This window comes from Athene noctua, chromosome 23 (genome assembly GCF_965140245.1).
Source record: "Athene noctua chromosome 23, bAthNoc1.hap1.1, whole genome shotgun sequence".
In the NCBI taxonomy this organism is placed as follows: Eukaryota; Metazoa; Chordata; class Aves; order Strigiformes; family Strigidae; genus Athene; species Athene noctua.
The window spans coordinates 4,287,028-4,313,949 of NC_134059.1; the positions used below are offsets into that span (position 1 = coordinate 4,287,028).

The 26,922-nt window shown below is 63.0% G+C and overlaps 1 protein-coding gene across 3 annotated transcripts; it reads left to right on the forward strand.

Annotated features, from left to right (window-relative positions):
• The first annotated feature begins 497 nt into the window (after positions 1-497).
• Positions 498-26,922, forward strand: TEAD3 (TEA domain transcription factor 3). 3 transcript variants are annotated; one of them, XM_074925643.1, is made up of 14 exons: positions 498-747; positions 12,898-13,151; positions 16,188-16,252; positions 18,076-18,138; positions 18,270-18,332; positions 20,867-20,878; positions 21,228-21,365; positions 21,604-21,647; positions 21,754-21,815; positions 22,175-22,308; positions 22,481-22,654; positions 22,841-22,981; positions 23,205-23,357; positions 24,162-26,922. In XM_074925643.1, the coding sequence occupies exons 2-14, from the start codon at positions 13,016-13,018 to the stop codon at positions 24,273-24,275; spliced, it is 1,299 nt and encodes a 432-aa protein (XP_074781744.1). In that variant the 5' UTR covers positions 498-747; positions 12,898-13,015; the 3' UTR covers positions 24,276-26,922. The 3 variants fall into 3 exon arrangements, with proteins under 3 accessions (XP_074781744.1, XP_074781746.1, XP_074781747.1); XM_074925646.1 differs by lacking the exon at positions 498-747 and adding an exon at positions 12,286-12,380; XM_074925645.1 differs by lacking the exon at positions 18,076-18,138.

Below are 26,922 nucleotides of genomic sequence, written 5' to 3' on the forward strand. Positions count from 1 at the left end.
GCAGAGGACAATGAAGGTGTGTGGAAGGGGTTGAAGGTGAGCACAAGGATGAAGGTGAGCTAGGGATGAAGGTGAGCACAGGGGGGTGAGGACCTGGGGAGGAGGATGAGGGTGTGCAGAGGGTAATGGAGATGTGCAGAAGGGGATGAAGATGAGCACGGATGGACCCTGGTTGGCCGGTGAGGGGATGGGACAGCAGCACCTTCATGCCCCGGCCCGGGGCTGCACCCCAGGACTGCGGGCCGGGGGAGGAGGAGGAAGAGGAGGGTGAGGAAGGTCTCCTAGAGGGCGCTCCCTGAGCTCGGGCCGGGTCCGAGCCGGGCTCCAGGGCTGCCTTTTCCTAAAAAGAAAACACCCTCCCGGCGGAGGGGAAGCCCCGCGTCCCCGCTGTCCCGTCGGGGAGCGCGGCCGCCGCCCCGGGGGTGCGGGCGGGGAGGGAGGGACGGAGGGAGGGAGGGTCGGCCGGGTGGCAGGAGGGAGGGAGGGAGGGCCGGGGAGGAGGAGGAGGGCAGCGGGAGGAGGGAGGAGGGCCGGCCCGGCCCCGCCGCCTCCTGATTGACTCCCAACTTTCTGCTCCTCCCTTGCATAAACTTTCCCGTCCCTGCGCCTGGCTCCGTGCGCGGACCCGGGAGCCCGCCGCGCTCCCCGCATTCCTGCCGCCCTCCCCGGCCCGGCCCCGGCCCCGGCCCGGCCCCGGCCCGGTCCCGGCACCCGCGGCCGGCCCAGCCCCTCCGAAGCACGGAGCAGGTAAGGGCTCGCCGGGAAGCGACTCCCAACCCCCCTCCCTCCTCCTCCTCCTCCTCCGGCGCCTCCTTCCTCCCGGCCCGCAGCCCTCCGGCTGCACCGAGCCCCAGCGGGGGGTGTGGGGGGGTCACACCAGCCCCCACCGCTCCCCCCGACAGCCCGGTGCCTCCCCCCGGGGGCTCCCCCTCTTCCCTCCCCCCCGACGGCCCCTGATGGTGGGGGGGGTGTGGAGAAGCACAGCCGGGGAGTCCCCAGGATGTTCCCAACCCCCTCCCCGTTGGGTCCGCAGGCTCCCACCCCGTCGGGGCTGCTCTGCCCTCACCCCCCCACACCACCACCCCCCCCCGGCCCCTCCACTGGGTCCCCCCCGCTGCGGCGCATCCCCGGGGTGCGCGGCGGGCGCGGGCTATAGGGTTACAAAGAGGCCTTGTGTCCCCTATAGCCCATACGTCGGGCGCGGGCGCCAGGCGTTATATAAAGCGATAAACCGCCCCGTCTGCCTCCCGGCCCCGGCCGAATCCCCCCCCCTCGGGCTAAACAGCGCGGGGGGGAGGGTGTCCCGGGTGGGGTGTGGGGGCCACACGCGTGTCACGTTACATGTGTGTCACACGCATGTAGGGGATGACCATACGCTGACTGTATGCTAAACACTTTGTGCCTCGTCATAGGGGCGCATTGCTAACGAGGCAGCAATTAGATGTATAATTTTCAGCAGTGTGTCATCTTTATTATTATTATTATTTTATTTTTACACCCTTCTTGGGTTTGGGGTTGTTTTTTTCCCCCCCCTAACCCCCTCGGAAGGAAAATAAGGCCAAGCCCTCGCAGTGCCGCCCGCCTCCGCCCCCCGAAACTGCTCAGGCCCTATGCAACGCGTTTGGCCTGTACGGGCTGAGAAAAAATCCCCATATTTTGGGGAGAAACCAGCAGGAAATGGTACCGCAGGCCCTGCTGGGACAGCAGGCACCCTGCAGCCCCTCATTGCTGTTGGGTGGCTGGTGTGGGGTGGCGAGAGAAAAGGCGAGGGCAGAGGTTTTGGGGGGGTTTTGGTGCTTTGTGGGGAGCTGGGGTGAGCTGGGCCGGGCGACCGTCCCACCGGTGAAGCGATAATCTCCGGTGTCAGGCGCGCTGGGGTATTTTGGGCTCCGGCGTCCTCTCTCCCCTCCTATCGCTTTACCCCGCGCGGGTACGTGCGTGCTGTGAGTCAGGGCTTTGGCACTACCCGGCCACCCCGGGGGGCCCTGCCAGCGGGGCTGTCACCCCCCTGCCCTGGTTTTGGGGTGCTTGCAATGATGGGTGGAGAATTAGGGGTCTGCCAGGCTGGAGACACCCCTCCAAGCACCCGCCGGCCCTGGGGGCCTCCACGGCCCCAAAGCCTTTCCCTGCACCCGGCATTTGGGGTGGGTCGTTGCGGTGGGTCATTTCCCCGTGGGATGGGAGGAAGAGGGACCCCAAAGCAGAGGAGGGGGTGAGGGCTCGCCAAGGTCACCCAACGGCAAAGCCCAGGGAGAAATGGGTGGGGGGGCAGGTGATGGTCACCACGGCACTGCCCGAGCGGTGTTCCTGGCACTTCCCCACCAGAGAGGACGGGCACGAGTGTCCCGTTGGGAGAAGGCGCGGGATTTGGCCTTGTTTGGGTTTGCAGGGCCGGCGTTCCCATGGGAAGGGACTGGGGTGAGCTGCTGCCCCCTCCCAGCTGGGTGACACTGGGGGATGTTCCCATCCCTGAGGGACTTCAGGCACCCAGCTCCCTCCCTGGGGTCAGCACGCAGCTGGCACCGCACTGGCTTTTCTAACAAAAATAACCCGTTGAAAGCAGTGGGCTCTGCAGCAGGCCTCAGCTGCCTCGTGTCAGCAGCACCCGGGTATTTTGAGGACCCTCGTCCCAACTGGGGCGATTTCCGTGTCGGGGCTTGTCTCAGAATGAGGTGATGCTTCAACTGGGGCATTTTGGGGGGCAAGGGGGTGCAGAGACAAACCCTCCAGCAGCCCTCCCACCTCCAGCATCCCCCTCCCGCAAAGCAAAACCCCCTCCAGCCTCCACATCCCTCAATAAAAGGGACTGGCATCTGTTTCCCGTGACATACGGTCGCTATTTATCACGATACCAGAAACAGCATCTTTTAATCGCTATTTAATCCCCGTCTTGCCATCACCGAGCGGGTCAGAAGGTGAATCCTGATGGCCCCAGCAGTGTGCCGAAGGAAGGAGCCTTTTCTCGGTGGTGTGTGAGCAGGTCACAGCTCTGGGGAGGTGGGGGTGGCAGTGGTAATCAGCTATAATTAATGTATTAAAAAGCAAGTAACCGCGCAGCTTCCGTCAAACACGCAGTGAGCACGAGGCCGGTGGCAGGTGAGCTCAGTGGCAAGGAGTGGTGTGGGCAAGCAGCGTCTGGAAAAGGGAGGAAATGGGCAATTTGAGGCTGTTTGCGGGGTAAAACCCCTGTGTTTTCCTGCTTTAGTACCCTCTTCTGCTGTCTGTGGAAGCAGAGGATGGCGGGGAAGAAAGGAGAACAGGCTGCAGAACCCTAACCAAGGGTGCTGCTGGGGTTTGCGTGGCAAGAGCCATCCCGGGGCTTTGTGGGGTTGGGATCCCTCCATCTGCCAGAGGATGGGATGGATGCTGTCCAACAAAAGTCCCATCTCTGGGACCTTCTCTCTCTTATTAAATCCTTGACAGCAATGGCAAGGGGCTGGCGGGGCTGCTGTGCTTGCACCACCTTGGGTGCAGCTGGTGGGTGGGATAGAACCAAATACCTTTAATTTTGGGAGCTCCCATCCCCGGGGGGACTTTGCTGGGTGGCCAGAGCTTGCTCTGAGCTTCTCAGCCATGTGTCTGAGGTGTTATCTGGGGTCGGTGCCCGGGCCGGGAGCGTGCCGGGGGCCGTGGCGGCTGAGCCCAGGCACCTGCGTGTTGCGGTCGGGGCAGCACCTGAAGCGCGTGGGTGTTCGCTATTGCCACCGTCACGTGGCGGCTTATGAAATGTTTTTTTGGAGGGAGGGAGGGAGGGGAGGTAATGATGGGGTGAGCCAGCGGGGCCGTGCCCTGCGCCAGCCTGCAGCGGGCATGTGGCAGGAGCAGCCCCCCCCCCCCGCCCAGCTCTGCGATAACGCGTGGCCGGATCCTGCTGCGGGTCTGGACATGCCGCTACAACTCCCGGTGCTTCGGTTTTCCCCGCCTGTGAAATGGGAGCAAGGGGCCCCGGCAAAACCTTCTCGTGGTGCTGGTTGGCCGCTGGCCTGCCTGCGGCAGTGGGGAGTGGGGGGTCACAGGGTGCTGGGCGCCGTTTTGGGCTCCCTGTACGGCTCGTTGCAGGGTTTCGTGGTGAACACACGTGGCTGAGACTTTTGGAGGTGACAGGCCGTGAACCCCACGGTCTCACCCCTTGGGGTGGCAGCTGGCGGCCCTGCGGGGCCGGCGTTCGCACAGGGCTCTGCATTGGCACAGCCGGTGGGATCCTGTGGGCAGAGGGGCCAGAGAAACATGAGATTGCAGGAAGCACGTCCCATCCCGGCGGTGTCCCCTCACCTGGTCCCGAACGGGTGCAGCGCTCCGATGTGCCCAGCGTCCCCCGTTACATGCCACGAGGCAGCAGTGGCACCGAAACCCACCACTCACTCCGCTGCCTTCCAGCTGGGCACGGGCTGTGTCACAAGGTGTGCTGGGTCTCAGCTGCCTAAAACCAACCCGGAGCTCATCCTCGGCCATCGTCTTACGAGCCAGAGGCACAGAAGGTGACTTCGGGACTGCACCCTGTCAGAAATAACGCCGGGAAATGCTTGCTCGCAGGTGGCTCGCGGCTGGCTCATGAGATGCGAGCGATGGAGGAGGCTGGTTTATCCCCTTCCCCCTCCCCGCTGGGTGGGGGATTGGGACAGACCCGGAGCGTGTGCTGGCAGAGCTCCCCCGGCTGCGGGGGGTGGCCAGGGATGGGACGGCAAAGCTGGAGCTAATTTTAGGAGGTGGGCAGAGCCTCGCGGGAAGCAGCCGGCCAGAGCGAAGTGTCGCGCCGTGGTGCCCACGAGTATTGAGATCGAGTGCCGGGGGTCCCCGGCTCTGAAGATGCTCCCATGGGTCGAGGAGGTGGCCCCACATCCACAGCCCGGCTTTCCACCGTGGGGAAGAGCCACTGCTGCTGGAGGAGCGACAGGTTTGGGGACACACACAGGGGCAAGGCCCCCGGGGTGCTGGACTCCCGGTTTGCGTTACCCAGGACACAGTTGAGCCCCGTGCTGCTCCGTGCCTCAGTTTCCCCACAGCTGTCTTGCCGGCACACCCCCCTCTCGCCCCCCCGGTGGGGTGCAGTGGAGGCAGGAGGGCTGGCCGGGCTCAGGGATCCTCGCCTGGGAGCGCCAAGCCTTATTATTTCCCCACGACTGTCTCCTCCTCGCTCCTCGTAAAATTAGATCCAGCTGTTCACAATAGCCACTAACTTCTCTCCGGAAGATGTTCAAAGTTTACAGACGCGGAGCGGCGCGGCGTGCGTGGAGGATGGGCTGCCGTTCCCATGCCAGCTCCTCGCCGCCCGCCCTTCCCCCAGAGGCAGCCAGCTCCTGCCTTCCCCCCCCCACCCCCGCCAACCCTGGCTTAGGCAATTCGGGTTTAGGAAAAAGCACACCCGCACGCGAGCCCCCAACCCAAGCGAGCGTCGGGTTTTTATTAGCAAGAAAATCTGGGTGCTACACAGTCCAGGAGAAAAAGTCTGGTGCAAAACCCTGCTTTTTCCCTGCCGGGCTGCTTGCCCGCGTGCTTGGTGGACGAGTTGGGCAGGGGGCTCGCTTGGGTCTCGCTTGCTGCTTGCTTGGTGCTCGCTGGCGCCTGTGCTCATCTATGGCATGAGGCTGGGCAGTGGCTCTCACATGGGGTGGCCACTGTGCCCTGCTCACAGCCTTGCCCAGGTGGCATCACGGGAGCAGAGCGTCAGGGTCCGGCACCGATGTTTGGCTATCAGCGTGCCGGGCAGGGGGCTAGCGTGCCGTGCCAGGCTCTCCAGCGCTCTTGGGCCATGTTTGTTGCTGGAGCTCCTTCTTTTACCAAGAATACTGCCTTCGTGTATTTTTAGCAACTTTCCTCCCCGAGGATTCCAGAGCAATTTTTCAATCTGCAGGAGCGGGAGTTGCTGTGCCCGTTTCCAGCTCTGGGCTCGGGCAGCGGTGAGAGGTGCTGGGAGAAGGCGATGCTCTGCCACGGGGCACCCGGCGCGCTCCGGGCGTGCACGAGGGTTTGCTCACCGGGCCGATGGCACACAGTAAAATGGTGTTTAAACCAAAATATCCCTTTCTGGGCATAAATCGCCATTATGGCTTGTGTGGGGCAGCGCCTACCTGCAGGATCATTAAATACAGGAGCTCAGCTTGGCGCTGAAGCTCACGGCAGGAGGGCTGGCAAGCGTGCCGCCTCCTCGCCGGGGTGACAGTGGCCAAGTGGCATCGCCGTGTCACATTTTACCCCAGACTGTGGCAACCAAGGACATACATCTGTGTCTTAGCTGGGACAGTAATATTTGACAGCTCCCCACCACCTTGGGCGTGCCTGGGGGGGGATCAACTCTTGCACCCCCCCGCCCTGCTGGGTTTCTCCTGCTGGCTCAGCCGGCAGCGCGGTGGTGCTGGCCCTGGGCGCCGGCGGGTGCTGCGGCGCGGGCAGCGGGTGCAGCTGCTCCCCGGGCAGGGTTGGGTTTCGCGGGGGTGGAGGAGGCCGGGGGCGGGTGTGAAATGCATTGCAACCTTCCTCCTCCTCCTCCTCGCCTGGCAGCCGGCGTCCCCCGGAAGATGTTTTCCCTGGCCCTGCTGCAATGGCATAAAATGGGGTCAGCAGCGCCCAGAACTCCTCCGTGGAGGCATTTCTGCTCCCAGGAGCGGGTCTGAGGGCTGGCAGGGTGCCTGCGACACCATCCCACTGCAGGCAAGGGGCTACCTGGCTCTGGGCTTCCCCAGGGCTTCCTTGGCCACGGAGACCCTTGGCTTCCCCTTGGGACAAGCGGTGCTAGGAGTGCCTGGGTATTTGGGACACGGTGGCTTCCCCGAGCTCATCCACAGGGGATGTTCAGTGGGCGACATCCCGGGATGGGCGTATTTTGGCTCAGGAGCAAAGCGCATTCAATGGTCCCCAGCGAGTGCCATGCCCAGCGCTGGCTGTGCCACGGGCTGCCGATGCTGGGGGTGTCACAGGGCTGTGGCGGTGGCCCGTCCCTGGCAGGCGACTTCAACCCTGTTGTTTCCATCCAGCTCATTTCATAATGCAGAGAGCAATTAATGCTGCAAAAGCTTTCTATTTATGCGCTGCTGGGTGAAACGCCCCGTCTTGGCTGGGCAGGGCGGCCGTAATTGGGCCAGGGAGGGAAGCAGCTGGGTTACAGTGTCCGTCTGTCCCCTGCCCTCAGGTCTTGAGCCTGGAGGCTTGACCAAAACCGGCTCAGGACCTCCAGCAGCCGAAACCCAGCTCTGCCGCCCTGCCAGGGCTGGAGGAAGAGGAGGAGATGGAGGAGTTGGTTTGCACACCCACGGTTCTGCCGTTAGGAAGGAGCATCTCGGGCTGTGCCCTGGGCTTTGCCTCATCCCCTCCCTCCTCCCTGCCCGAATTTTTTCGTGGCAATTCGCTCAAGTTTCCTCCTTGTTCGCCCACAGCCCCTTGGGATGAGGGGTCTGAGCATCCCTCAGCCTCGTGCTGCTGAGCGAGGACCAGCTGCGTCCCTGCTGGGCAGGGGCTCAAGGCTTTGCTTGGAGCTGGGGGACCCTTTGGCTGTGGGGGGGTCTGGCCAGAGCTGGGGGGCACATGCCCGGGGTGGCCCTGGCAGCACCATGGACCCTGGTGGGATGCTGCCACGTGGCCTCCTGCGGTTTCCCAGCTCCGATTGCTTCCTGAGCCGCCCGCCAAGCCGGAAGGGACAGGAAGCGATAGAGGGGAGGAAATTAGTCGGGCTGTCTCACGGGGAGCCGGCCTGGTTCATGGGGGCTCTGCCACCACCCGGCTCCCCAGCCTGCACCGGGGGTCCCTCTGGGGAGAAGGTGGCCAGTCCTCCCTGGCAGGAAGGTTCAAACCTGGGTGGGAGGGAGCAGAGCAGCCGCCCTTCCCTTCCCTTCCCGAGCCGGGGAATCCCTCACCGAAGCCCGAGAGGTATTTGGAAGAGGAGTGCGATGTAAACAAACCTCCTTCCACCGCCCTCCCCGCCGAGCTGGGGCTAGCTCGGCCGCTGTTGCCCACCTCGATGGGTGCTGGTTGTCCCCAGGATGGCCGTGTGCCAACTGGGATGGTGTCCCCCATGGGAGCGGGGCAGGGTCTGGGGTAGGACATGGGGCAGGGCGTTTCCGAAGGGTCTCTGGGTGAGCTGTCAGGGATACAGTAAAGGTTTCCTGCAAAAAGCACTTGGCTATTGCAAGAAAAGTGCTGTAGGGTCGTACTCGGCCAAGCCAAGAGCATCTGGGCTCAGTGACCAGCTCTGGGGTTGGCAGCGGATGGGGCAGCGTCTTCCCTGGCGTCTCGTGGCCTTGTGGGGGTCCCCCAGGAGCCCCAAGGCTTTCAGGTTTGGTTTGAAGGGCTCTTTGGAGCTGTGTCAGTGGTGTGGGCAGCGTTTCTCCCAGCCCCGTTCCCAGCCGTGTCTCTGGGGGACATCGTCCCCGGCCAGCGCTCCCCTGCCTGAAACACGGAGCACGTTAAGGACCCCTGCTCGCAGCGAGGAGCACCTGAACGAAGGCCTCGGCCTGCCTACAAATCGCTGCCTGATGTCAGACCCCCAGCCATGTGCTCGCCCCAGTATGCTGGGAAGGGGTGCGGGGCGGAGCTGGGGTGTCCGGGAGCCTTGGCTTTGGGGTTTGCTCATCTGGGGTCTTGCAGAGCCTGTGGTGTGTCCGAGCAGCCCCTTGCTGTGTCCCCACAGGAGTCCCCAGGGACCTCACCGCAGTGGGGCCGGGGTGGCTTCCCGAGCCGGCTGCGGCGAGGGGCTGCCTGCCCAGCACCAGGGAGGATGGGGGGATCCTCCCCCCCATCACCCCCGGGGTGTGGGTGCCACCAGTCCCGGTGATGGGGAGGGGGTGACGGTGGCTTCGCGCGTCCCCCCGCCGGGGCTGCCGCGGGCGGCGGCGCTTGGCCTGTGCCGGTGCGAGGCTGAGCACCGCGCTGTGCCGCGCCTGCCCGGGCTTGTCCGTGAACTTTTATCCTTTTGCCGTGGGGTCCGGGTGCAGGGGGGAGGCGGGGAGGAGGGCTGGATCGCCCCGGGCCCCCCATATGGGAAGGCAGGGTGGAGCTGGGGTGCAGCCAGACCCCCGACCCCCAACCTTTGAGGGTCTGCTGGCCCCCAGCACCGCAGGGGATCGTCCCATGGGGGGGTGGTGCTGCCCCACCGTGGGTTGGGGGAGCCCCTGGGTAAGGAGGGGACCTTGGGGCTGCTCTGTCCCACACCTTGTCCCCCCAGATGGTGTCAACTGGGGACACACTGTGCTGCAGGTCCCCTTGTGCAGCAGATGCTGGTGGTTGTGACCCAGATCCCCGGCGGTTTGGGGGGTGCTGTGGTAGTAGCCACCCCCTCCCTGAGTTTGCAGAGGGCGAGAGAGTGGCTGCACCCAGGGAGGGGTGACACTGTCACTGGCCGTGGGGCCAGCCAGGAGGGCAGGGGTGGCCAGGGCCAGCGAGGAGCGTGTCGGGAGGCGTTGGTGGCTGTGCTGTGGCACTGGCCAAGGCAGGGCAGGGTGGCGTGTCGGGGTGCTCGGCCGGGCAGGGCATCACCTTGCTGCTTTGGACAGACCCTGGTTCTTTGCTGTGCACCCCGGAGCAGCCGGAGCACAGGGGTTTGGGGGTGCCGGGGCCATGCCTTGTGGTGCACGAGATGGGGGAACACTTTTTGGGGCTGAGAACACCGGGGAAGAGGAACACACCGTTCCCCTCTGCTCGGTGGCGTGGGACAGGGATGGGGACAGGGTGCTGCCCTGTGCCCGGGGGCTTTGTGGGGGCATCTCTGCCCACAGCGCAGCCCCACAGCCCTCGGCTCTGAGCAGGGATGGCCCCATGCTCCCAGCCCTCAGTGCTCTCCCCCCCACACCCCCGACCCGATCCCTATCACAGCTGGTTGTGCTGGTCCCAGCAGCACCCTGCTCCTGACCTCGGCACCCACTCACAGCCCCAACAGGGTGCCCACTGCACCGCTCCGACCGCAGCCGCTGCCTCCAAAATATTTCCTTCCCCTCACCTGCCAGAAAACACCCATCTCCTGAGCACCCCTGCCCTCTTTGCAACCCTCCTCTTTGCTTTTGTAGGGTTTCAAGAGGCTTCTCGTTGCTTTTCCAGGCTCTCCAACCCCAAGCAGCTCTCGCTGAGCAGCGGCTGCCTGCAGCCCTGCTGCCTGCACAAGCCCCGGGTCTCCCTTGTGCCCCCCCCGCCCCCCCGCTGGTGCCAGGGCCGAGCTCTACGAGCCCGTGGGAATGTTGTCCCCATCTCCTCGCAGAGCCTTGGCCTTACGGGGAGATAAGGGCTGCCCTGGCACCGTCCTCCCCTGCTCGCTGCAGACACCCATCCTGCACCTGCTGGGTGACCTCGCAGGGGTGCAGCCCCCCTCCAGCACCCTCTAAAGCCTCGAGCTGGGGTTGGCACCCCACCAAAGCAGGGTGCAGTGGGGTAAGCAAGCCGGGTGCAGGGGCCCCCCTCCTGACATGGGTGCCAGCAAGCATCCCTGCTCCCAGGGAGGGCGAGCATCCTCACGGGGCGGGGGACCAGCATCCCCACTGCGGATTGGTGATCCTGGGGTCCCCAAACCCCACAGAGATGCCCGTGCTGTGGGTGGGGGCTTCTCCCCCTGGTCCCTGGGGAGCAGCCGGAGGCAGGAGCTGGTGACACGTTTTCCAGCAGGTCCAGTCCCCTCCCTGCCCGGAGCAGGTCTGGCCAGCGGTCCCTCCGCAGGCCGGCCAGCCATGCCGGTTTCCTAATTGCTCCTGTTGTTGGTGTTTTGTAAGGGTTGGGTGGAGCGCGGCGCTCGGCCGTGCCTTGCGTCAGCGCGGTGCCTTGCACCCTCCCTCCAGGAAATCCAATGTCTTGGCCTGGCCAAAAGCAGGTTCGGTGGAGGAGGAAGAGGAGGAGGAGTTGCTTCCTCGCACCTTGGCCGAGGCCCCGGCGTCACCCTCCCTCCTCTCTCGGCTTCCCTGAAAAGGCTGGGCTGGGGTTTCCCTGCTGGGGGGGGGTGGGAGAGGGATGGGGGTGCTGGGGGACTGGGCAGCTCCTGGGTGGGGGGGGACGTGTGCTGCGGGCAGCCAGCACCCTGCCTGTGCGGGCAGTGGGGATGGTGACCCAGGGCACTGGTCACGCTGCTGGTTCCAGGATCCTGCCCGCAGTGGTGCCGCCAGCCCTATAGATTTGCTCTCAGCCCTATAGCTTCGTCCTTGGCCCCAAAATCACCCATCAGTCAGGGAGGGCAGGGGGTCTGGTGAGTCCCTGCACAGCCACCCCCCAGCACCAGCTTTTGGGGCTTTTCCCTCTTGGGGTGAGCTGATGGCTGCCCCATGGGGTCCCGGGACGGTGCTGGGGTCCCAGGCTGGCGCAGGGCTGCGGGGTCTCAGGCCACGGCGGGCTCTCGAGGCTGGGGGGTCTTTGGGCTGCCATGAGGCTGCCGTGGGGTCCCAGGCCACTGGGGGCTCTGGGGGTACTGCAGGACTTGGGGGGGTCTGGGGGTTGCAGATTCTCGGGCTGCTGTAGTGCAGCTTGGCGGGGAGGTCTCTGATTCCGCCGTGTCTGGGGGGGGGGCTTGGGCTGCCAGGGTGCAGCCGGGGCAGCTGCACACCCCATTATCGGTACCACGCTGGGACGGAGCCCTGCTGCCTCACTGTCTGCTGGGCGGGGGGGCATTGGGGTGGTCCCACCAGGGCTGTTCCCATGTGCCACCCTCACCGTCCCTGCCCGGCACCTTGTCCCCGTGTCCCATCCCAGTCACTCCTCTGGGTTTGGACAAGGCATCCCTCCCGGGGGCTGCCCTGCAGAGCACCCCGGCAGCGGGCACAGCCGGGATGCCGCCGGATTCGGGGTGTCACGGGACTCGGGGTGCTGTGGGACTCGGGGTGCTGTGGGACTCGGGGTGCCACGGGCCCGTCTGACACCGCTGCCGCCATCCCTCCCTTGGCCGGCTGGCTCGATCCTACAATCCAGTTCTCCTTATTTGGCCACAGTGCTCGGCAAGAGGGGGAGCGGCGGGCGGGGGGGACGGCGGGCAGGGGCGGGCGGCGGGGACCCGGAGGGGCTGACATCACATCACGGCGAGGGAGAGAGAGAGATGGGGAGCGGGGTGGAGGGGGGGGTAGGGGGGGGAAGTTTCTTTTTTTATAAAAGGAAAAAAAAAAAAAAAAAAAAAGAAGAAGGCCTCGCCGCGCGCTTGAGCCAGCGGGTTGCTGCAGTTCCTTTAAAAGGAGATGTCTGCACTGGAGACCTTTGTACACTCCCAGCCCGTCCGGGAAGCGTGGCGGAGCAGGAGACACCTCTCCGCTCCCACCGCCGGCAGCTGCCGCCAAACATGTTATTGCAAAACACTGCGCCGAGAGCTGGGCAAAGGGAAGAGGAGGAGGAGGAGGGTTGAAGGCTCCCCAGCATGACCCACCAGCCGGGGAGCGCCCCGGGCCCTGGCCGAGCATCCTCGGGGCGGGGGGCCTCTCCCGGTGCCAGGGGTAGGGCTGCCGGAGGGCTCCGGCCACCTGGTTCCCATTAGTGGGGTCTGGCTTGGAGCCGCCCAGCGTCTCCCGTCAAATCCCGGCACTGCCTTTGCCAAACGCAGCGGAGGAATGGGGATTTTGAGGGCTGGGGGGGTGGTTTTGGGGCCAACTCGCCTGAGGAGTAGCAGTGGGTGTTAGTGGGGGGGCTCACAGGCTGCGGGGCTGCTGTCACCCCGTCCCGAGGTGTCACCCGTGGGCACCTCGTACAGATAATGCAGTATCTGGGCTGTTTTATTCCCAAACTTTGATTTGGGTGGACCTTGGGTGGTCACTTGTGGCTCGGATTTGGGGGTGCTCATGGCATTTATGGCTCTGCCCCCAAGGAAAACCCATTTGCGTCCCTGATGCCCCCCCACCAGGATGCTGGTGGCAGCCCCCCGGGTGCAGCTGAGGACAGGGCCAGGATAGTGCTGTCCCTGCAGCCCCATGCCCCCCAGCAAGGGCCTAACAGGTGTCCCCTGTGTCCCCGCAGGTTGTCGCGTGTCCGTGGGGGCTCGGGGTCGGAGCCCAGAGCAGCCAGCACCATAGCGTCCAACAGCTGGAACGCCAGCGGCAGCCCCGGGGAGGGGCGGGAAGATGGCCAGGACGGCATGGACAAGAGTCTGGACAATGATGCCGAGGGCGTGTGGAGTCCGGACATCGAGCAGAGCTTCCAGGAGGCGCTGGCGATCTACCCCCCCTGCGGCCGGCGGAAAATCATCCTCTCGGATGAGGGCAAGATGTACGGTGAGTGATGGCGGCAGGATGGAGGCAGCGGCCAGGATGGGGTGACTGGGGGTGAAGTAAAACCTCCTGCCCCAAACTCACAGCGGGGCGTCGCCCTCGAGCACCGCCCCCCCCCCCCCCCAACCCTGGAAGTAGCTTTCCCGGGGGCATCGCGGTGCTGGACCGGGAGGTGGCAGGGACCCACGTCCCCTCCCTCTGCGCTGGCTCTCCCCGCTCCCTCCCTCTCTCTGCCCTGCCGGACCGACTGGTTTGGTGAAGCCGTCAGGCAGGGAGCGGGTGCAGGCAGGGAGCAGGCGCAGGACTGCGGGGCCAGCACCAGCCCTCCTCTCCCGTGTGTCTCCCCAAACCTTCCCCAACTGGACCTGGGGATGAGGAGACCTGCCCACCCCGAGCCACCGGCACCCGGCTCAGCTTTCAGTGCAATTGGTCAGCCCCACTGGTGCAATGAGTTTGGGGTGGGTCTCAGCCTAAGTCCTGGTGTGTCCCAAAACACCTTTGTCTGGGTGGTTCCCTGCAGCTGGGAGGAAGAGGATGAGGATGGATGATGCAGGCATGGGCTGATGCTGGCACGAGGCGCATGGTGTCACCAAAGAGTGGTGGAAGGTGCCATGGTGTCCTCATCCCTGCTGGGATAAGGGCTGGTCCCTCATCCCTTCCACCTCCCATGATGTCACCCCAGGGCCGGTGACCTCAGAGCTGGGGACAGGTTGCCCCATTACCGTCACCCCGTGGTGACAAAGGCACCAAGGCCGGTGCCTCCATCCTCAGCCTCCAAAATACTCCCCCCCCCGGGATGCTGCTGTCATCTGCTGTGGCTCACGCGCTGCCGGCCGAGAGGGGCAAAGGGGCCAAGGCTTTGTGGCGAGCACCGTGCCACTGTCCCCGTGCCAGCTCCTTGTGCCACCCCGCTCACCGGGGCCCCCAACCCAGGGCGTCAGGGCTGGCGGCCAGGGGGGAGCACCGGGCTTCCCAAGCGGGTGCATTTTTTGGATTTCTCCAGGAATAGCTGAAGTGCCGCCGGGAGCCTGCCCCTGTGCAGCAGGCCGAGCCCCGACCGGTTTTTCCAGCCTTTCAGAGACATCTGGCAGCTGCTTAAAGAGGCAGCGGCCCCCGCTGGCCTCCTTTCATCTCCCCCCACCCTCCCCAACAGCCCCTCCACCAGGACCCCCCAGTCCCCCAGCTGGCAGTGCCGAGTTTACCGGGGACCCTCAGGGCCACCGGCACCATAGACGATGCCAGCATCCGACACAAAGGTGTGACAGTTCCGCTGCTCCCTCCCACCCCCCCCTTTTTTTCTGGGGTCCCATGGGATGCCCATGGCCGCACCATCCCGTGCCCCACCGATGCCAGCGGGGCGGGGGTGGAGAAGCAGGTGGGAGCTGGGGGGCTGGGTTGGGCACGCTGGCCCCCGCTCTTGCTCGCTGCCCGCCGGGTTATTTTTAACCCAGCCCATCCAACTGGTTCACATGGTGGTGTCAGGGGAGAGGAATTTGGAGAATGTGGTAATTTGGAGGAGGACGTGCCCTCTCGGAGCGAATGGCACGGGCCGGGTGAATCACGGGGGACAGGGGACACGGGGTGCGCGGGCACGGGGACGGCTGCGGGGAGGCTGCGAGGGGGCAGCCCGGGGCGGTGGCTGCGAGGTGGTGCGGGGCGGGATGGGTGCAGGAGATGCTGGGTGCTGGGCTGTCACTGCCTCACTGGGGTGCATGAAAGCACTCGCATTTCTTTCCCACCGGCTGGGTCTGGGGAGGGAGAGGATGGGACTCAGGAGCGGGGTGTGCAAAGGAGGATGCTGCGGTGCTGCTGGCTGAAAGCAAACCCCCGAGCTGGGGCTCAGCACCCGCGCCCCCTCTGCCCGCACCCCTCGACAGCACCCTGCTGCGGGCATCATCCCACCTGGGCTCCAAGGGCGCCCTTGGGGACCTGACCCTCGTTAGGCGCTAACGAGGCCATGGAGCCGCGCAGGCTGGGTGTGACAGGAGCTCAGTGCTTCGGGGTGGCACCGGGGTGCCGCGCTGGCCGTGCGAGGGGTGCCCCCCCATTTCCAGGACCCACAGTGTGGACCCAGCCGCCCACCCACCAGCTCCTGCCCGACGTGGGCACCCCAAGGCGCAGCCCTGTCCCCCCGCAGCACCTGGCCCTGTCTGTCCCCATGTGTCCCCCCGCTTCAGGAGGGCGCAGTTGCTCCAGGGCTGGGAGGGGGCCGGTTGGGATGGAAGGGGGTGTGTGTGTGTGTGAGTGTCTTTTTTTTTTTGAAGGGTGGTTTTTTTTTTTTTAAAGCCGAAACCCGCTCCAAGGGCATTTCGACAAGTTCCAACCGCGACCATCTGGTCCATTAAAATAAATCTGGCGTGCCTGGCCGCCCCCGTGCGCGGGGGGCGCGGCGGCGGGGGGGCCGGGGCCGGGGCCGGGAGAAGAAAGCTCCCAGCTGCTCTGACGTTTGAACGTAGATTGGCCACAGCTGGCCCCTAAAATGTGGCGCAAAAGCAACTTCTGCTTCGAATTAGACCCAGGACGTTAGGAAATACTGGTGGAAAGGCCAGCATGGCTTGCAAACGGGAAGCGGGGTGCCAGGGGGGGCACCCCAGGACCCCCGTGGGAAGGGCTGCGGATTGATCAGCCCCCCCGGGGGTGCTCCAGCTGGGATGGCTTTTGGAGGGGGGTTCATGGGTGCCCGTGTTTGGGGACACAGCTGTGGCGGGGGTCCTTGGGGGTTGTCACCCTCCCTCTGAGCCCCCTGTGTTTGGAGGTTGCCAAACCCGGTGGGTGGGGGCCACGAGGTGGGTCCCGCTGGCCTGGTGGGGGGGCTGGCCACCCCCATGTCCCCTCAGGCCACCCTGATGTCCCCTCGGGCTGGACAGCTGTCATGGCAGCGCCATCTCCTGGCAGTGTCTCCCTCATTAGGGACCAGCCTCATTAAGGACCGGCAGCGTCAGGCCGGGCAGGATGGGGGGGGGGCCGGAGGTGCCTTTTGGGGCTGATGCCCCTGGCCCCCCTGTTTCCCAGGGGCTGACCCCTTGACTCTGCTGGCAGGTCGTAACGAACTGATAGCCCGGTACATCAAACTGCGGACGGGGAAAACACGGACGAGGAAGCAGGTGAGGCTTTTTCTCTTGGGAGGGCTTGGCGGGGGCAGGAGGGGGGGTGCCAGGTAAGCCCGGGGGGCGGGGAGCGGGTGTCCGTCTGCGTCGCCTGTCCTCTGTGTCCCCTCCTGGAGCTGCCAGCAGGACCCTCATCCTCTGCAAGAAGCTTTGTCTGCGAGCACAAACACCCTGGGGCTGCTCTGTCCCTGATCTGGGGATACCCTGGAATTCGGGGTGTGGGGGCAGGCAGCAGGCAGACCCGCCCCCCCCCCCGCCTGGCTGGGGTCACCCCACGGGTGGCAGGAGACCATGGAATCTCCACCCGAGCAGTGTGTGTGTCCGTGTGCTCCTCTCTGCTGCTCCACCCGGATCCGGAGCGGGAATCCCAGCTCTGCACCGTGCCGGGTTTTATGCCGCTTTGGGCCAGATGCCACAGTGAGGGCACCCCCAAACCCCCCCAGGCTGAGAGCAAGGGGCCAGGCTGTGGTGCTGGTCCTGGGGGGGGGCCTGGAGATTCCGCAGAGCCTTGGCCCCGATCATGCTGCCCTGCAAGGGTGGATGCTGGGGCAGGCAGCGTGCAGGCCGGGATGCCGGCAGGGCGGGGAGCAGGCAGCCGCCCCCCTTTGCCTGCACAGGGTGTGGGCAGGGTCACATCCATCCCATCGCTGCGCCCTCGTGCCAGGGACCAAACCTGCTGAGGAGCAGGCTGCTGCAGTCTCGGTGGGACACGTCCCTCTGTCACATGTCCGGGGGGCTCTTCCCGCCCCTCCGTGGTGGCCCCTGGCCAGGAGCCGTGCCACCTGGCCGAGCTGGTGGCCCAGGATGCTGGGGAGCGGTCGCATCTCCCACTGCGGGGGGACGGATGGGTTTGGGGCATGGGGACACTTACGTTGAGACTGTTCCCTGCCACGAGTCCCCTCAAGGGAGGGACTCTGGTCCCCAGGGATTGGGGGTGACATCCATCCAGGACTGATGTCACCGTCCTTGTGTTCAGACCAGTGCTAAGCAGCGCTTTATTTCTGGCTTAAAGCCTTAACTGGACCCCCGGGCGCCCCCTCCATGGGGAAAAGGATGCAGCAATGCTCTGGGGGTACTGAGGAAGGGCACAAGGGAGAGTGCATGTGGCATTGTCCCCTCTGTGCAGTCGTGTCCTGGGCAGCCTGGTGCTGGTGGGAGAAGGATCTTGCCAAAATCAGCCCTGGTGCCTAGTGGGTGCAGGGACCCCCACCCTGCCTGGGGCTCGGGGCAGGCACCCCAGCCACACTGCGCCTTTCCTGCCTGTACATCAGCCCCTTTTCTTTGGACCCTGCTCTTACAGAGGTCTAGACACAAAATAAAACCCCTTTTCTTACCTTTCCTGCCTGCAAAATCAGCAGGAGCCCTGGGAGAATGAGTGGGTCCATCCTGGATCTCCCCTGGGTAACCCAGGGGCACCCCAAACCAGCCGGGCTGTACCCCAGCGCTGTGCACAAGCAGCAGCTCATTATGGTCACAGGGCCTCGGGAGGGGGGGGTGTCTGTCTGTCCGGGAAGCCCCAAGAAATGATAAACACGGATCCTCCCAACTGCAGCAAGAGGAGCTTCACCCCAACCAGGGCGGGGGCACTTAACCAGCATCACTCCATCAGCACAGCACCGAGATCCCCCCGATTTTCCTCCCTCCAGCTCGCGGCGGGCGCAGGACCCTCAGCATCTCCCGGAGCATCGCCCCCGTGCCCTCCCCCCCTCCCGGCCCTTTTCTCCACGCTCCCTTCCCCAGGGGACAGCATCCCACTTTGCGGGGGGAACCATATCTTCACGCTCTGTATTTTCCTTTCCGAACGGCGTGGCGGGCGCTAGGTGTCCAGCCACATACAGGTTCTAGCTCGGAAGAAGGTGCGGGAGTACCAGGTTGGCATCAAGGTACGTTGGCGCCCTTGCCCAGGTGGCCGCGGCGGTGTCTCTGTGAGCATGGGCAGCCCCTCTCCTTCCTCCTCCTTTCCTCTGGTTGACGGCTCTGCTGTTCCCCCTCTCCTTCTGCTCTCTCTCTGCAGGTCTCTAGCCACTTGCAGGTTCTTGCCCGACGGAAATCTCGTGAGATTCAGTCCAAGCTGAAGGTACGCGTGTCCCCCCCGCCCGGCCCTGCCTGGCCCCCCCGCCCGCTGACAACTAACGCACTCGGCTCTGCGGTGTGCCGCTTGCTTTCTTTTATTACTCTCTTTTTTGCTGGTTTTTTTTTTTCTTCCCCCTTCCTTGGCTCCTGGGACCAGATGGTTTTTAGAGGCATCGCTGTGGGATGTCCAGAGAGAAGTGCAAGGAGGGGGGGGTCCAGCTCGAAGGCTGGCTGGGTGACACCAGAGCCCTTCCCTCACCTCCAGGAGGGTGAATTTGGGTGCCAAATCCCCTCCTTTCGCCCAGGCAAGGACTCCACTGTGGGGAAATGGGGGCTTAAACCCTCCTCCTGTGATGCACGAGGGCTGCCCCCTCTCTGGGGCCATCAGGGGTTCTTCCAGGAGCGAAAGGACCCCCCAAAGCAGTCAGTGAGGCAAAGTGAGGTTCAAGCAAAGGGTGCAAAGGGCCACCCCCCCAACCTGAGACCTGGCCCTGCTCGTGACAGGTGCTGGTGGGCTGTGGGCAGAAGCAGGGGGGTCCCGGCAGTCCCTGCGGGCTACAGCCCAGCAGCTTGTGATGCGCCAGGGTTCCAGTATGGCCCAGGTGGCACCTCAGGGATGTGGGTGGCAGCGGGTCCCGATGGGGCCATGCTGCCAGGGAGGGGGCATGGTGGTACCGGGGCAGCCCGTGGTTCCAGGGGCCAAGGGAGCCGAGCGAGGAGAAACTGGATCATCCTCTTTTCTCTGGTTGGCTTTTCTTTCCTTCCTTCCTCCTAACTGGAGCCCGACTAACCCTTCCGTAACCATTCCCACCGAGCTTCATGGCGGTGGTGGGGAGGGTGATGATGGGGAGGGTGTGGGCAGGACCGGGGACATCGCCGAAGGACTGAGCCCTGCTTGGGTTGGGCCCAGACGGTGCGAAGTGGGGGACAGAGCGGTCCCCCCTGCACGACTGCCCGCTGGGGACAGCCAGCTCCAGGCTGGGCTGTGCAGCCCGGGATGCTCCTGGGTTAATCCCTGCACCGTCACACCGGGGAGCATCTCCTTGGGCAGGATCCAGGGGGGACCTGCTGCCTTGTTGAGGGTGAGGGTGTGGGGGCCCAGAAAACTTCTCAGGTCCCTGCTGTGACCTCAAGGTCCCCAAAATATTGCCAGCTCCCCGTGTCCCTGTCCCCCTGTCCCGGGTGATGTGTCCAGGTCTCCAGCACTGAGGCTGGCAGCAGGGGCCACCATCAGAGCTGGCACTTTGGTCCCCAAAGCTTTAACAAGCTCTGGCTCATGCCGTGCCCTCCAAAGCCCTTCAGCAGGGACCATGGTGCCCACAAGTGGGGTGCCAGGAGGCTTCCTCACCCTGGAGGGTTTGGTCTGCTGGGAGAAACTGGGAGAGAGCACCCAAAACTTTTTGGGGGCTCCTCTGGGCTTCAACCCAGCTCCCAACCCCAAGAGGGGGCAGCCAGGGAGGTGGGGGGAAGCAGGGTCAGCAACAGCGGAAGCCTTTGCACAAAAAAATAAAATAAAATAGGCTTTTCTTGCTGCACAGCACAGGGAAAGGGGGAGTTAGAGGCAGGAGTGACCCCAGAGGCCGGGGGCTGGAGGCCGGTGCCCGGGGCTGTGCCCTCCATCCCAGCCACGCTGCCTGCAGGAATCTGGCAGGTCACAGCCGGGGCAGAGATTCCCCCAAAGTGGTACGTTATGGATTCAAAACATCCTTTCCCAGCCATACTTGGAGGCAAAGCTCAGTGCAGGCAGCTCTCTGCCCTCACCCAGTGCTTGTCCTGTTGAATGGAAACTCCCTTCCGTGAGCAATATATGTATTTTTAAGCCGCAGTCATGTGCACGTTAGTGCTGCCCAGCGTGTGGCTACATGCCCGCACTCCTGCCTTGCCCCAGGTGAGAATAAATGAAGCGATTGATCCCTGAGGAAGGTTCAGAGGGAAAACAGAGGATGTGTGATGGGACCAGTGTCCTGGCGATGCAGCTGGAGGAGCAGCCTGGCCCGGGGCAAGACCTCAGAGCCCTCCGCTCCTGTCCGGTGCTGCTGCGACCTCTGGAGCAAAAGGGGAAAAGGAGAAATAATTGGTCTCCTCTGTAAATGCACACAGGGCATAGGGGGGTTGTGCCCGGGGTCTTCCTTGGGGTGCCTAGAGGGGAGCTGGTGCTGACATCCCGGAGCAGGAGCCGGGCGACTCTTCCTCTCCATGCCCTGGCTGAAGGCCTTGGGGGCTGCTGAGGAGAATGGAAAAGATAATAAAAGCTCTAAAGGATATTGAAAAGCCAACAAAGGCGCAGGCCTGGCTTGCCACAGCAACCCTCTAGAAGAGTGGGGGGCTTTGGCATCCTGTTCCTGGTGGGATTAACCTGGGCATCGGTGCCCACCACGTTCATCCAACAGTGACCGTCCAGGTCGAGGGGTTCACACCCCGAATCAGGCTGCAGTGATGAGCCGGGGTGGGGGATACACAGCTCCGGGGTGTGCACACAGTGCCCGCAGGCTCCCACAATGCTCTAACCTTTTTTTTTTTCCTTTCTTTTGTGGACAGGCCATGAACTTGGTAAGTTGAGCTTGAGTTTGCGATGCCTTTCATTCCCTGTTGCCTTTCACCCCTCCCGCGGAAGGGACAAACCCTTTGCATCCCCGGGGGAGCAGGGACACCTTCCAGACCCTGCAGCTCTGCCCAGGGGACATTTGAAAGCTTCAAGCATTAATTAACATGGGTGTATTTGGGGGGGGTGTGGGGGTGTGGGGGGGTGGTCAGGCATCCACCTGTCCTGGTCCCTTGGCCAAACTGCACAACCATCTCTGAGCTTTGCAAAACTGCCAAGCACATTCGGATTGGGGGGGGGGGGTGTCTGTGTGTGAGTCTGTCCCTGTAACCCTCATCTCTCTCCTGTCCCCCCCAGGACCAGGTCTCGAAGGATAAGGCTCTGCAGAGCATGGCTTCCATGTCCTCCGCGCAGATCGTGTCGGCCAGCGTCCTGCAGAACAAGCTCAGCCCCCCCCCTCCTCTTCCTCAGGCTGTCTTCTCTGCTGCCCCCAGGGTGAGGACAGCCCCGCGCCCCCCATATGGGGACACTCCGGGGTTGGGGGAACACGGATCCCTATGCACAAGCTGCACAGGGACGGTGTGGGGCGGGGGGGGTGTTCAGTGGCCACCCGCTGCCCTGATGGCGATGCAGGGGGGCGCTTTGTGGGCTCCCTGTGGTTTGCAGCAGGTGAGGAGGGGAATTTAGGGGGGGGATCAGAAGCCACTGACTCTTCCCTGTGCTGTTCCCCCAGTTTTGGAGTGGGCCTATCCCAGGACAGCCTGGACCCTCTCAGGAGTAAGTACAGACCCCTCCACTGCCCAGAGCCAGGCAGGACCCCCCCTTGGTGAGGGGCTGGGGCGACCTGGGCTTCATTAACCTAACGATGCTTTTTGCTTTCCAGCATTAAACCGTTTGCACAACCAGCTTACCCCATCCAGCCACCCATGCCTCCATCACTAGCCAGTAAGTGCTGCCCTTGCCCCCTCGCAGGGGACCCTGGCCTCATACTAAGTCCTATTTATCCCCTGTCCTGTGCCACCCTCCCACCACCAGTGCTGCCGGGGGAAAAAAATGTGTTTAAACCGAGCAAAAAGCCCCACTGTGAGCAGGACCCTGCTGCTCCCGGCTGTGTCCTTTCCACCCGGGAGCGACACTGGCACATCCCATGTTTTGGCCCCAGTGCTGGGCGGTATGGGAGGGTGGGGGATGTGGTGAGGACAGCAGAGCCGTGGCGGTGCGGGGGGAGCTCGCCCCAGCTCACGGCTGCCCCCCCATACCCTGTACCACTCCCCCCTGCCCCCCTCCCCAACCCCACACCCCAGGTTACGAGCCCTTGGCTCCGCTCCCGCCAGCCGCCTCGGCCGTGCCGGTCTGGCAGGACCGCACCATCGCCTCCGCCAAGCTCCGGCTCCTCGAGTACTCCGCCTTCATGGAGGTGCCACGGGATGCCGAAACGGTAACGCTCCCCTCCGTGTCCCCACCGCCTGGGTGGAACAGTTCCCCACTGCTTGGGTGGGACAGCGCCCATCCCTGCGCTTGGTGGCATCTTACTTTCATCTGACCTCTCTTTTTTGTTGTTTTTTTGTTTTTTTGTTTAATTTCCCACCCCCCTGCCCCGGTCCTTACAGTACAGCAAACACCTCTTCGTGCACATCGGCCAGACGAACCCCTCGTACAGCGATCCGCTGCTGGAGGCCGTGGACATCCGCCAGATCTATGACAAGTTCCCTGAGAAGAAAGGTGGCCTCAAGGAGCTCTATGAGCGTGGGCCCCAGAACTCCTTCTTCCTCGTCAAATTTTGGGTACGGTGCTGGGAGGATGAGGATGGGGAGGGTCGGCCTCAAGCCACGGGCTCATTGCGGGTTGGGCCCCCCTCTGGCAGAGCAGGAGCATGCTGGGCAGCTCCGTAAACCAGTTTCCCCTGTCCCCATTGAGCACTGGGTGTGATGGCACCTCATGGGACCCTCTCCCCACTCTCATCTCTCCAGGCGGACCTGAACAGCACAATCCAGGATGGGCCGGGGACGTTCTACGGTGTCAGCAGCCAGTACAGCAGTGCAGAGAACATGACCATCACGGTCTCCACCAAGGTGTGCTCTTTTGGGAAGCAGGTCGTGGAGAAGGTGGAGGTGAGTCCTACGCCCCACGGCATTGGGAAGGGGTAGGGATCAGGTCCCCAGCGGGTCCCGGGATGGAGAGAGCCCCAGAGCTGGGTGTAAGACAGATGGGTCCATGGGTGGAGCGGAGGGGACATCCCTATGTCCCAGCTGGCCACCACCCTCCCATGCCCACGTCTCCCCCGTGGTGTTTGAGCTGCCACGGGGTGGCTGCTCACCCCGCTGTCCCCCGCAGACAGAGTACGCGCGGCTGGAGAACGGCCGGTTCGTCTACCGCATCCACCGGTCTCCCATGTGCGAGTACATGATCAACTTCATCCACAAACTCAAGCACCTCCCGGAGAAGTACATGATGAACAGCGTCCTGGAGAATTTCACCATCCTGCAGGTATCTCCTCTCCCTTTCCAGGGAGTGTTTCCCACATTTGCAGCGACCCTGCCAGCCCTGCTGGATGCTGCCTGGCCCCGGGGCACCCGGCCTTGGCAGTGCAAATGGCCTGAGCCTGTGCAACCCCCCAAAAATTGGGTAGCAATTTTTTCATGTTGCAATTAAAATGCCTGTGCTTGAGCCCATGCAACCCCCTGATTAACAGCCGGCAAATCTTGATGGTGTGAGTGTCTGTGCCCTTACCTGTGCAAGTCTCCCAAATAATGAGCAGCAGATTTTTGGTGGTGTCATTAAATTGGCCGTGCCTGAGCCTGTGCAACCCCTCGAAAATTGGGTAACAAATTTTTGGTGGTGCCATTAAATTGGCTGTGCCTGAGCCTGTGCAACCCCCTGAATTACAGGGAGCAAATCTTGATGGTGCAAATAAAGTGGCTGTGCCCTTGCCTGTGTAAGTCTCCCACATAACAGGAAGCAGATTTTTGGTGGTACCATTAAATTGGCTGTGCCCGAGCCCAGGCAACACCCTGTATAACGGGTAGCAAATTCTTCATGGTGTGATTAAAGTGTCTGTGCCTGAGCCCATTCAACACACACGCCCCCCCCCCCCAAAAAAAAAAAAAATTGGGTAGCAAATTTTTGGTGGTGCCATTAAATTGACTATGCCTGTGCAACCCCCTGAGTTACAGGGAGCAAATCTTGACGGTGCAAATAAAGCGGCTGTGCCCTTGCCCGTGCAAGTCTCCCACATAACAGCATCTCCCCGCGGGCACGGCCCCTCCTAACGCGCTCTGTGCTCTGCCGCAGGTTGTAACGAACAGGGATACCCAGGAAACCTTGCTCTGCATAGCCTTCGTTTTCGAGGTCTCCACCAGCGAGCACGGCGCCCAGCACCACGTGTACAAGTTGGTCAAGGACTAGGGGCCCTCGGGGACGGGCCGGGGCACGAGGGGTGCGCAGGGGAGGGAGGGGGCCGTGCAGAGAAGCCGCCCGTGCCCGTCGCCTCGTGAGAAGTCATTTGAAGAAAGGAGGAGGAGGAGGAAGAAAAACAATAGCCAAAAAAGACTGACTTGCGATCGCAGATGTTTTCTACTTAGGAACAGTTTCTTTTTTTTTTTTTAACTAAATAAAAAAAAAAAAAAGAAGAATGGGAAAGGAAGCGTAGGGAGAAAGGAAACCTGCGTCCGGCGCTGGATGGGGAGAGACCGGCCCTCGGTGTTGCCGATGAAGGCCGGGAGCCCGCCGATGTCGGAGCGGAGGACGACCCCTCCTTTCACCCCCCGCCTCGCTCACGGTCCTGAGCGGAGAGGAGCGAGCACGGATGGGCGGGAGGACGCGGCGACGTGCCGGGTCTGGTCCGAATCCGATCGGCGTGGCAGCGGCACCGGCACTGCCCGGCGGAGCCCGGGTGGCGGCGGGGACGTGGGGACGGAGGTGCCGAGGTGGGAGCAGGTAGGAGCAGGGCAGGGCAGGGCGGTGTGTGTGGGGGATTGTGCCACCCCCCTGGGACTGGCACCCGGGATGCTCCTTCTCCGTGTCCAGCCGGGGCACTGGGAGCCGGCGACGCTGAAGGCGGGAGGGCATCGACGATGCAAACCATTTTTTTATGGCTCATTTTTTTTTCCTTTTTTTTAAAATTAAAGTGCTTTTTAATACTTTTTAAAAAGACACCATGCTTGTAATCAGGATTATGCCCCTCTGTGGTGTCCGGGACTGGCTCCCCTGCCACCCCACCATGCTGGTGACGGGAGGAGGTGACGCAGTTGAGTTTGTGGGGTCGGAGCCGTGCGGTAAAAGTGCCGGGTACGGGGAGCTGGCTCGTGTAGGGAAGGCTTGGCGGTGTCTCCGTCTCGCTGGGGTCGCTGCAGACGGGAGGCTGTTTTTCACGTGGTGGTGGTATCTCCTGAGCTCTGCGTGTGCTTTCCAGGATTGCACTTGGGGGTGGCCCAGGCTAAACGTACCCCCCGTGGTCGCTGGCGGAGGAGTAACAAGGAGAAAACAGTGAGGGTGGATTTGCCTGATTTACTTTGCATATGTATATTTTCCTTTTTTTTTTTTTTTTCCCCACCTTTTTTGCCTTTTGTCTGTGTTGACTGTTTTGATTTCGGGTGCTCCCCACAGCCACTCCGGCCAACTCGCCAGCATCCCATGGGAAGCGGCCGGGGAGGCGGCTTGTGCCAGGGGGAAGCACATTGTGCAATGCAGAGCCAGGCTGCGAGTGGGCAGAGTTTGGGACAGAGAGGGGACAGAGGACAGGACAGGCACCAGGACAGGGCATTGGGTCTGCATGGAGGTATTTTTGTGGCTGCAGCCCAAAATAAGCCAAGGCAGCGTGCCCGGTCCTGAGGCTGTGGCTGCAGGGGCAGACCCCGGGGTGAGCATCCCCAGGGCGCGGGAGGGACGCAGAGGGACAGGAGTTGGGTTTGGTGGCGGTGGCATGGAGCAGGGTGACAAGGGGCTGGCAGGGGCCTGGGGAGCCGGAGATGGGCAGGTCTGGCCGGGTTTCCTGTGCCGGCGGGGGAGTGAAGGCAGCGGGAGGTGCAGAGCCAGGTGCTGCGGGAGGGCAGGAGTGGTTTGAGGGGTGCTGCAGTGGGTAGATGAGGGGTTTAGGCTCGATGCTGCCGGTGTGGAGGAGCAGGAACAGCCCCAGAGCTCAGGAAAGGGCCTTGGCTGCCATTGTGATGCCACGTGTCCCACGAGGTACGGGGACTTCGACCTCTCGCTGCCGGGAGAAGCCACCCATCGCCGCGGGACGGGGCAGAGCCATCCCGGCCCCGCGCCCGGGCGGGGGCTCCGCGGTGGGGCTGGACGCAGGCGGCCGTGGTGAGCAGGGGTGACCAGAGCAGAGGGAAAAGAGAGACGGAAAAATCCAGGGAAAAGCACCTGCATCCCATCCCAGGGCTGTGCCAGGGCCGCCCGGCCGAGTCCTTCTATGTAGCATGTTTGTTGTTTCGTGTTTCTTTTTTTTTCTTCCATTTCCACTCACTGATCTAAAACTCTGGGAATGACAATTCAAAACTTCCCCGCCATAAAACACAGGTGTCCCTGCTCCTGGCCCCGCCGTGGGACGAAGCTCTTTGTTAACTGGACCGGTTTGTGCCTCCATCCCTCCCTCCATCCCGCCTGCACCCAGCCCCGGGGCGCCCACCCGCACCCCACGCACACGCTGCCTGGTGCTCCCAACGCCCCCGGCCGGGGTTTAGCCACGATCCCAGAGACACTTTCTCAACCCGCTCCCCCCCCACCCCAGCCCCTCCGTTCTCCTCCAGTGTATTTATGAATTTCACATGAAGTACTGTTTTATTTTTTTAAAGACTTTGTAAAGCTTACCAGGGTTACAATCACCATTTTTAGAGCTGTGTCAGTCCACAATGTTAAAAATCCATTTTTTTATGTATTATATTTTTTGTGTATTTTTTTTTTTAATCCAGCTGTGATGGGTTGTATCATATATTTGTTGTGTTTACTGTATCTGTCCAACTTCAAAGAGAGGAGACTGTGGAGCTCCGAGAAAACTACGGTCTGCTGAAAAAAAACATTAAAATTATTTGTTCATGGGTTGGCTCAA